The sequence below is a fragment of the Lampetra planeri genome, chromosome 46 (genome assembly GCF_965212315.1).
Source record: "Lampetra planeri chromosome 46, kcLamPlan1.2.h2, whole genome shotgun sequence".
NCBI classification, from domain to species: domain Eukaryota; kingdom Metazoa; phylum Chordata; class Hyperoartia; order Petromyzontiformes; family Petromyzontidae; genus Lampetra; species Lampetra planeri.
Window position 1 is genome coordinate 1,313,840 of NC_136152.1, and position 10,878 is coordinate 1,324,717.

The following is a 10,878-nucleotide window of genomic DNA, read 5'->3' on the forward strand; positions in this document are numbered from 1 at the left end:
GGCGAGCGAGCGAGCGAGCGAGCGGGAGGGCGATCGGGCGGACGATCGGGATGGCGACTGGGTGGGCGACCGGGTGGGCGACCGGGCGGGCGAGCGGACGGGCTAGTGAGCGGGCGATTGGGAAGGCGATCAGATGGGCGATCAGGAGGACGATCAGGAGAGCGAGCGGGCGGGCGAACGAGCGGGAAGGCGATCGGGCGGACGATCGGGATGGCGACCGGGAGGGCGAGTGGGCGGGCGACCGAGAGGGCGATCGGACTGGCGATCAGGAGAGCGATCAGGAGAGCGATCAGGAGAGCGAGCGGGCGGGCGAACGAGTGGGAAGGTGATCGGGCGTGCGGTCAGGAGGGTGATCAGGAGGGCGATCAGGAGAGCGAGCGGGCGGGCGAACGAGTGGGAAGGTGATCGGGCGGGCGATCGGCAGGGCGATCGGGAAGGCGAGCGGGCGGGCGATGAAGAGGGCGATCGGGAAGGCGATCGGGCGGGCGAATGTGGCCTCACCGTTGCAGAGCGCGCCCGTCGTGTCGTAGTAGACGTTGTCGCTGCACAGGAGGCGCCACCGCGAGAAGGGCGACGCGGGGCTGAGCAGGGAGGGGTCCTGGGGGTGCCGCGCGCCCAGCAGAGAGTCGTCGCACGCGTCGCACTCCGCTCCGCCGCGCGCGAAGTTCCAGTAGGGGATGGCGAAGGCCGGGTCCCCCAGCAGCTCCTGGAGGTCGCGCTCCAGTGCCAAGAGGTGGTAGCGGTGCCACGTGAGGAACCCGGGACCCTGTGGGGGGGGGGGGGCGTGCGTGCGGATACACGAGGAGCGGTGGCGCAGTGGTTAACCCGCAGCGCTTTTATTAAGACGGCCATCCCGAGTTGGATTTCCCGCTCACGGCCAAACAGCGGTGACGATTATCTGAACCGGTTCTGGGCCACCCCTAGGTCGACTCAGCCTCAGATGAGTACCTGGTGTTGTGTGTAACAAAACAACATCGCCACTGGGGAGACAAAGGTGGTCGGGCGTGGTTGCTGTGTCGGCCTTCATAGGTGCTACTCGCTAACAGCACTTGCCCCAACAGTCTGTTCAGACTAAACGGTGCGCCTTTTGGCGTCATCTGGTCCAACACCATGTGAGACTAGGCTCTAAGGAAAGCTATCTCGGGTGTGGACCAATCAACTTCAAGGACAGTGCATACATTATCAGAGTTGTGTGTTTTGTTTGCATTATGACTGCAGGCATTGTGGTCTATGCAAACATGACTCCTTGAAAAAAGGTGTCAGTTTTGTTGCCAGATAAAAGGGTAAAAAACCAATTATTTATACGGGGGATCTTTGTGTGGATAACGGGGGGGGGGGGGGGGGGGAAGTGCGATTCGTACGCACGCTCTTACCAACCAAACACATTTCAATTAAAATTTCGATTTAAAGCTTTCGTGACTGCAGGGATTCATATTCTTGGTTCTTTCGGTAAAGTCACGTAGAAGGGAACCAATAAAATAATAAAAATAAAAAAGGTGTGTTTTTCACACCTGATGATGATTGCTTGTGTTGCAATCGAAACGTCGTGAGAATTGTATTATTTTATATTTTTATTATTTTATTGTTTCCCTTCTACGTGACTTTACCGAAATAACTAATAATATACATTTAGATTCCTTCACAGACATATCCCTCCACGTAAAACAATGACAATAATTGTGTTGCGCACTTTACGCATACCATCAGCCTCACGGCATTCCGAGGAGTGGATTGTTATTTCAGCATCGTCGGTTCATTGCAAACCCAACTCTGAATCGGTTTGGACATTCAATGTCTCATCAGCAGCCAGGCTCGCTTGAACTGCCAAGATGTTTCTAGGCAAGGGTCTTAATACGTGTGATGTGTACGATAACACATATTAACTAAATCATTCATTTTCCCAATTACCGACCGGATCATACAGCTGTTCAATCACCAACTTACTGTACTTGACCAATCAGGTACGCACCGACTCGCTCGATAACCTACTCACTCATTCACTAATACACTCACTCACTCACGCACTCATTCACGCACACATTCACTCATTCACTTACGCACGCATTCACTCATTTACTCATTCACGCACTCATTAACTCACTCACTCATTCACTCACGCACTCATTCACTCACTCACGCACGCATTCACTCATTCACGCACTCATTAACTCACTCACTCACTCACGCACTCATTCACTCACTCACGCACTCATTCACTCACTTACTCATTCACTCATTCACGCACTCATTAACTCACTTACTCATTCACTCATTCATTTACACACGCACTCACTCACGCACTCACTCATTCACGCACTCATTAACTCGCTCACGCACGCACGCACTCATTCACTCATTCACGCACTCATTCACTCACGCACTTATTCACTCATTCATTCACTCACTCACGCACACGTTCACTCAATCACGCACGCCCGCACTCATTCCCTCACGCACGCACTCATTCACGCACTCACTCACGCACGCACGCATCCACGCACTCACGCACTCATTCACTCACTCACGCACTCATTCACTCACTCACGCACCCATTCACTCACGCACGCATTCACTCACGCTGTCATTCACGAACGTATCCGCTCACTTAGCTACGTAACTTAATCGCCCGCTCGAGCGCACGCAGTCCACTCCCGAACTCAACCACTCCCAAACTCACTCATTGACTCGCTCTGTGACCAACTCAATCACTCACGCGCGCTCAAACTCAATCGCTCACTAATTGGCTCGCGCTCTCACTCACAAACTCAATTACGCGCGCTCTCACTCAATCATGCACTCATCAGGGGCCATCCATTGAGTATTTTAGTACCGTACGCATGGAGTGGGGGGGGGGAAGGTTAACCCAAATGCGTTCGCTTGCGTATGGGAGGTCGACTGACAATGTGCGTACGCATAGGAGACGGGGTGTGTGAAGCCTCGATAATAATTTGTCTACATTGGCCTTCAAATGAGTTAGATAGTCCGGCGGTGGACTTTCTGTTTTCTTAAACACGTTAATATTATTAATCCTTGATCCTTTCTGCGTGGATTAAATATCGGCCGTTCTATAGGATTCGGGGGGGGGGGGGGGGGGTGTAAAAAGCCCGCGTGCGTACAGGGAGGAGGGAGGGGTCAGCCGATTAATCTAATGCCAAGATTAAAACAGCATACAGTATATACTGCGCACTGTATACCATGCACGGCATACCATGCACGACACAACATGCACAACATATTATGGACGACCTACCACGCACGGCATGCCATGCACGATAGATCACCCACTCTAGACCACAGCACGATATGCCATGCGCGTGGTGCTCGCTATGCACGTCGAGAATGGAAGGCTCTCGAGGCGTGGCGCTCGTTCGGGTTGGAGAGCGACACCGACCTTGTGCGAGAAGTCCGCCTCGGCGCTGCTCGTGCCGTTGCCGAGGTAGGTGCGGCGCACCGAGTAGTAGTGGGTCCACACGAACGCGTCGTAGACGCTCACGTTCTGCACCTGCGGGGTGGCCCCGTCCGGGCCTGGGTGTGCGCGTCACAACCACGTGTCAACGCCACGTCACGTGCCGCGTGACGCGCAAAGCCACGTGTTCACGCCACGCAATTGTGACGCACCACATCACGTGCCACGCGTCGCGCAAAGCCACGTGTTCACGCCACACACCAAGCCTATAGCGCCACCACTCCACCTGTCAGACCACACCACGCAATAGTGCCACGCAACACCACGTGTTCACGCCACACCACCGCCACGGTGCCACACACACGCACCATGCCATAGCGCGCCACACCACACACACCATGCCATAGCACGCCACACACCACACACACCATGCCATAGCGCGCCACACACACCATGCCACAGCACACGGTGCGATACTGATAACCACGACAATAAAGATGAACAACACGACGGTGACATCGCGTCCTCCGCGCCGTCTCTCGCAAACCTCCGCACCCCCCTCCCCCGCCCCTCACTCACCGAGGATCTCATCCCGTGCCCGCGTGGCGATCACGATCTCCGGGTGCGGCGTGCGCTTGGCGAGGTCGAGCGTCGCGACGAGGCGCTCCCGCTCGGCGCCCGCGAGCGTCGCGATGTCGCGGCGCGCCACCGGAGCGCTCCGCAGCTCGCAGCGAGCGCCCGTCCATCCCCAGCGGCAGCGCGAGCACGCGGGGCCCCAGAAGGAGCCCGCGCAGGCGCACGAGCGGTTGAAGAAGCGAAGGGGCCATCGCTCGCGGTCGTCACGGCCGTCGAGCGAGAATTGGGGGCCATGCGGGAGGTCTTCCACCACGACGGGCTGATGAACAAAGACAATGAATTTCGATTTAAAGCTTCTTTCGTGACTGCAGGGATTAATCTTCTTGGTTCTTTCGGTAAAGTCACGTAGAAGGGAAATGATCAAATAATAAAAATAAAACATAATAAAATAATTCTCACGACGTTTCGGCCACAACGCAAGCAGCCGTCCTCATGTGAAGAATGAAAGCTTGGTGGTGTTTCATTCTTCACCTGAGGACGGCTGCTTGCGTTGTGGCCGAAACGTCGCGAGAATTATTTTATTATGTTTATTTTGATTATTTTATTATTTCACTTCTACGTGACTTTACCGAAAGAACCAAAAAGACAATGAAGACGACGATGGCTACGATGATGACGATGATGATGATGGATGGATGGATTATTATTGTCACAACGCGATTTATACCGCAGCACGATATTTCACAGACACGTGGCCGTGAGTCTTGAAGCGCGGAGCCGAGCTCTGCGTCACTGGAAAGTCTGCAGAAAGAGCCCTTCAAGAAAGAGATTGGGAATTTAGGTGTCTCTTAGAAGATCGGTGTCGAGTGAACGCTGCTGCTCCTGCTGCTGCTGCGAAAGTGCAACAGGAACAGCAGCAGCAGCAGCAGCGGCGGGACGACCACGATAATGATGGCCGCGTTCCAGACGGAAGGGGCTGCCACGGGGCAACGACGACGCCCGGCAGTGACCAAGGCCCCAGTTCTTGGCGATCCCTGGGTCCACCCTCAGTGCCCAAGACCACCAGTAAGCTGCACACGCCTCCAGCCAGCCAGAGTCCTCGCCATGAAACAGCCCCCGCATCGCCTGCATACTCGGTACCCCCGCAGATTCGTCGTAGCCGTGGGACTTAGGTTCCCACCGATGACATCTCGTCGCGTGGTTGCGAAACGTCGGGCAGGTTGCCGACCGACACTCGGCACTGCCTGGTCGCGCATCGGAGAGATGCACAGAGCAACCGCGAAAACCGACGGTGCGATCACAGAAAAAATAGAGCGCTGCGACAAATGTTTAGGGGCCGTCCATAAATGACGTCACACGATTTTGGATGATTTTTGACCCCCCCCCCCAACCTTCGTCACACGGCGTCACAAAAAGTCAGACCCCCCTTCAAATATGACGTCACAAAGCTCTGCACCCCCCCCCCCCTCTAAATAAAACATGCTTCAAATCGCTTTAAACTATTGTCATTGTAGTGCGTATTTATGGTGGCGCTGCACTCTGATGTTGTAGGAGAAAACATTTATTAAAAAGTCTATTTAATTAAGTAGAACGTGTTGTCTATATCTATTTAAAGTTGCGCATTTCTCACCCCCCCCCCCTCGTCACAAATGTCTGACCCCTCCCTAGGTGCGTGACGTCATTTATGGACAGCCCCTTACGCACAAGCCACGAAGAGCCACAGCGAGCCTTGACGAGCCGTAACGAGCCGTCAAAAGGCACAAGGAGCCACAGGGAGCAGCGCAGTTAAGACGCCAAAGCACGTCAGCACACGCATGGACACGGCCTATGGGGGGAATGCCCTGCCGCCTGGGGATGGAATGAGATGATTGCAAACACGATGGGCTATCGAACCGCCGGGCTCGCACGGCCATAAACACGGCGACCATAATCACAGCCGAGCACACCCGCTGTCGTGAACGCAGTCACGATCAATCTGGATTTTAAAATCAAGATTGAAAACTCATTTCTTTGGGGCGGCCTTTTTTGTCTTTAGGTTGTTGTCCTTCCCCCGCACATCCGATTAGCAACGGTTGGCTACGTATGGTGCGAAAGAAGTTAAATATACACACGGAGACCCATAGACTCACACAGAGACCCATAGACTCACACAGAGACCCATAGACTCACACAGAGACCCATAGACTCACACGGAGACCCATAGACTCACACAGAGACCCATAGACTCACACAGAGACCCATAGACTCACACAGAGACCCATAGACTCACACAGAGACCCATAGACTTACACAGAGACCCATAGACTCACACAGAGACCCATAGACTCACACGGAGACCCATAGACTCACACAGAGACCGGTAGACTCCCACAGAGACCCATAGACTCACACAAAGACCCATAGACTCACACAGAGACCCGTAGACTCACACAGAGACCCATAGACTCACACGGAGACCCATAGACTCACACAGAGACCGGTAGACTCCCACAGAGACCCATAGACTCACACAGAGACCGATAGACTCACACAGAGACCCATAGACTCACACAGAGACCCATAGACTCACACAGAGACCGGTAGACTCCCACAGAGACCCATAGACTCACACGGAGACCCATAGACTCACACAGAGACCGGTAGACTCCCACAGAGACCCATAGACTCACACAGAGACCGATAGACTCACACAGAGACCGATAGACTCACACAGAGACCCATAGACTCACACAGAGACCCATAGACTCACACAGAGACCCATAGACTCCCACAGTGACCCACAAACTCACACAGAGACCCACAGACTCACACAGAGACCCACAGACTCACACAGAGACCCATAGACTCACACAGAGACCCATAGTTTGTTGTCCTTCCTCCGCACCTGGTTTTGATATCACTCGCCGCTGATGTTAGCCGTGGCCAGGAATCGAACATCGGTTCGCCGGGTTCATAGTGCAGCCCGCTAACCACTTCGTCGCCACGCACAAATTAACGAGGATTATTGAATCTGTTTCAAAATATCGATCAATTTCCTCCCATCATCATCATCATCAACCACGACCACCAGCATCAATCATCATCATCAACCACGACCACCAGCATCAATCATCATCATCAACCACCACCAGCATCAATCATCATCATCAACCACGACCACCAGCATCAATCATCATCATCAACCACGACCACCATCATCATCATCATCAACCACGACCACCAGCATCAATCATCATCATCAACCACCACCAGCATCAATCATCATCATCAACCACGACCACCAGCATCAATCATCATCATCAACCACAACCACCATCATCATCATCATCAACCACGACCATCATCATCATCATCAACCACGACCACCAGCATCAATCATCATCATCAACCACGACCACCATCATCATCATCATCAACCACGACCATCATCATCATCATCATCAACCACGACCACCAGCATCAATCATCATCATCAACCACGACCACCATCATCATCATCATCAACCACGACCACCAGCATCAATCATCATCATCAACCACGACCACCATCATCATCATCATCATCAACCACGACCATCATCATCATCATCAACCACGACCACCAGCATCAATCATCATCATCAACCACGACCACCATCATCATCATCATCAACCACGACCACCAGCATCAATCATCATCATCAACCACGACCACCATCATCATCATCATCAACCACGACCATCATCATCATCATCAACCACGACCACCAGCATCAATCATCATCATCAACCACGACCACCATCATCATCATCATCAACCACGACCACCAGCATCAATCATCATCATCAACCACCACCAACATCAATCATCATCGTCATTCATCTTCATCTCCCCTGGACTCTCTTTGTCCACGTTCACTCCGGACCGCTCTTCTCGCATCTCAGCCTGCCCAGCCGCCCTTCAGTCTTAGATGCCGCTCCACTTCCTCGCCATCAACCTCCACAACCCGAAGTTTTCCTTCGCCCCGCTGTTCTTCCCCCTCCACCCACCCACCCCACCATCACCACCCCATCTTTCTCACTAACACCCTGTGCCCTCTGCCCGCAACCTCGATTCCCCACTCCGACTCGCCCCTCACCCCTGGGCCCTCACACCTCCGCCATCACCCGCACCCGACGATTCCACCTTGCAAAACATTGGGAACATGCGCCCTCTCATCACTCAGTCCACCGCCAAACTACAAATCCACTCGCTCATCTTTCACTCGGTGAGACGACTGCAACTTGACCATACTCGGTCTCCCAGCCCATAGCATCCATTCCACTCCAGCAGTTTCACAATGCGTCTTCTGCACGATTAGTTTACAAACTCCCACGCCTCTCCCGCACCTCGTATGGAAATGCACCTGGCTCCCCATCTACTCGCGGCGTCTGTTCAAGCTCCTTGCGCTGGTAGAGACAATCTGTCCGCTGCCTTGCCCCCCACCGCGCCTCGCTTCCTCTCCTCTCGCTGACGTCTCCTCCCGCCCGCTCCGCTCTCAATCTCCCCTCCTTGCACTCGAATAAACTTCCCCTCCGCGTGAAGCGAGGAGCAAGCCACCCGCCCTGTCGAGTTTCCGCTCTTTCTTCAAGACATTTTCTCCCTGCTCTTTGGTTCTTTCGGTAAAGTCACGTAGGTATAAAGTAAAATAAATCACGACGTTTCGGGCGCAACACAAGCGTCCATCATCAGGTGGGAAAGCACCGCCCCCTCCCATCCCTAGGCACCCGTCGTAATTCCCGCACCCACTAAACCTCCCAATACCCCATCCCCTATTCACCGCATCACTTGTAGCCACCCTCATTGTGCCACTCAAGTTTTCAAGTTTCAAGTTGCATTTATTAGGTATAGCCCTGTGAGCCATTCGGCTCTTGAATCGGGTGCAACCGCAACAAACAGAAAACAAAAACATGAACAAGAAAACATCTTAAAGTGACTATGTGCAAACAGAAAATCCAAGAAAAGACAACCCAGATTTGAAGCTTTCGTGACTGCAAGGAATCATATTCTTAGGTTTTTTCGGTAAAGTCACGTAGGTAATACAGCTATCGTGCTGTGACGGTTCCACCTGAAGACGGAAGCTTGTGTTGCCTCCGAAACGTCGTGATTTTTATTTTACTTTTATTAATTAAACATTTTTACCTACGTGACTTTACCGAAAAAACTTAAGAATATAAAAGACAACCCGTGTAAAGCGCCTCGCATCAAGGCGCCGTATAAATATACGACGAAAGCACAGAGAATGTGGTGGGAGAGGGGGCCTGTGTGGGGGGGGGGGGGGTGTAGGGGGGGGGGGGTACCTGGCAGGAACCTCGACCCTCAGTGTCTCCGCATCGGTCTCCGGGCCCTGCCCCCGGCATCGGCGGGCAGCAGTCACCGGAGTTGAGCGCTTCCACGGTGGCGCAAACTCTGGGGAACTGCGCGCGGCTGGAGATCGGCAGCAGCAGCAGGAGCAGCAGCGGTGCCGGCAGCAGGAGGCGAAGAGGCTCGGGGTGAGGGCGAAGCGGCGTCATGACGGCTCCGACACAGACCGCGCGCGGCACTCGTCAGTGGCCTCTTTAGTCCACCTCAGACGCCCTTTATTGAGCGGTGGGACGCGCGTATCGACGGAGCGAGTTTTTGATTTTAAAGAGCTGCGGCGCAATGGGGCAGAGGACGAGGGATGCGGACGTGGGATTTGACGCTGATGTGGGATGGGACTCAGACGTGGGATGGGACTCAGATGTGGGATGGGACTCAGATGTGGGATGGGACTCAGATGTGGGATGGGACTCAGATGTGGGATGGGACTCAGGTGTGGGATGGGACTCAGATGTGGGATGGGACTCAGACGTGGGATGGGACTCAGATGTGGGATGGGACTCTGATGTGGGATGGGACTCAGACGTGGGATGGGACTCAGACGTGGGATGGGACTCTGATGTGGGATGGGACTCAGATGTGGGATGGGACTCAGATGTGGGATGGGACTCAGACGTGGGATGGGACTCAGATGTGGGATGGGACTCAGACGTGGGATGGGACTCAGATGTGGGATGGGACTCAGATGTGGGATGGGACTCAGACGTGGGATGGGACTCAGACTCTGAAGAATGGGACTCAGATGTGGGATGGGACTCAGATGTGGGATGGGATCAGACTTTCGAGGATGCGACTCTGCTGAAGCGAGGAGAGAGGTGAAGGAAATGCGAAGAGAGCAAGCGAGCGAGCGAGCGCTGAGAGTGAGTGCACTCTCTCAAGGAGAGAGAGTAGGGGAGAGAGAGAGAGCGAGAGAGTAAGGGAGAGCGAGAGAGACAAAGACCAGCGGGCGGGTGAGTGGTCCCTTTAAGAAGCAGACGTGTCCCGTGATCACTCGGAGAGAGCGCATGATGAGGATTAAAATCCTCAGCCCCCCTCCCTCTTCTCGCACCCCCCGCCCCACCTCAACAGGGCCTCGTGGTGGTCACGACCAACGCAGGATGATGGCCAGTCTCGTGATTCTGCGTAAGGGCCGTTTGGAATGGCATTCGGCCAAACAATGACCTCCGCTGTGCCCCATTTGACCATACTTCACCGCGCCGGTCCCAGCCCACTCTGCCTGCAGGGAGAGTCTCGGTTGTCAAGTTCACGTCTCTCTCTATCACTCTCGCTGCACGTGACAGCGCGTGTCACCTGGTCAGACCTTGCAAGCTAAGCGGCGTTGAGCCTGGCTAGTTGCGGACTTGTATGGCAGGGCCACCTGGGGATACGATTCAGCAAAGTGATGACCAGGATATGCCACGTACAGCAATGGATTATTGAATCTATCTGTGCGGAGCCTTCATTTGGGAGTCAGCTGCCTTCGTGTTGCGGGCGATGGGTTTCCTTTGGGTTCGCCAGTTTCCTCCTCCCATCGCGA

The 10,878-nt window shown here is 54.0% G+C and overlaps 1 protein-coding gene across 1 annotated transcript in view; it reads right to left on the reverse strand.

Annotated features, from left to right (window-relative positions):
- TYRP1 (tyrosinase related protein 1) overlaps positions 1–10,301 on the reverse strand; it is a 26,159-nt gene extending 15,858 nt beyond the window's left edge. The window contains exons 1-4 of the mRNA XM_078615126.1: positions 9,302–10,301; positions 3,986–4,301; positions 3,392–3,525; positions 502–766 (exon numbers count right to left, since the gene is read on the reverse strand). Of these exons, the coding sequence (XP_078471252.1) occupies positions 502–766; positions 3,392–3,525; positions 3,986–4,301; positions 9,302–9,514 (928 nt within the window). The 5' untranslated portion in view covers positions 9,515–10,301. The remainder of the gene's footprint in view (positions 1–501; positions 767–3,391; positions 3,526–3,985; positions 4,302–9,301) is intronic.
- Positions 10,302–10,878: the final 577 nt, after the last annotated feature.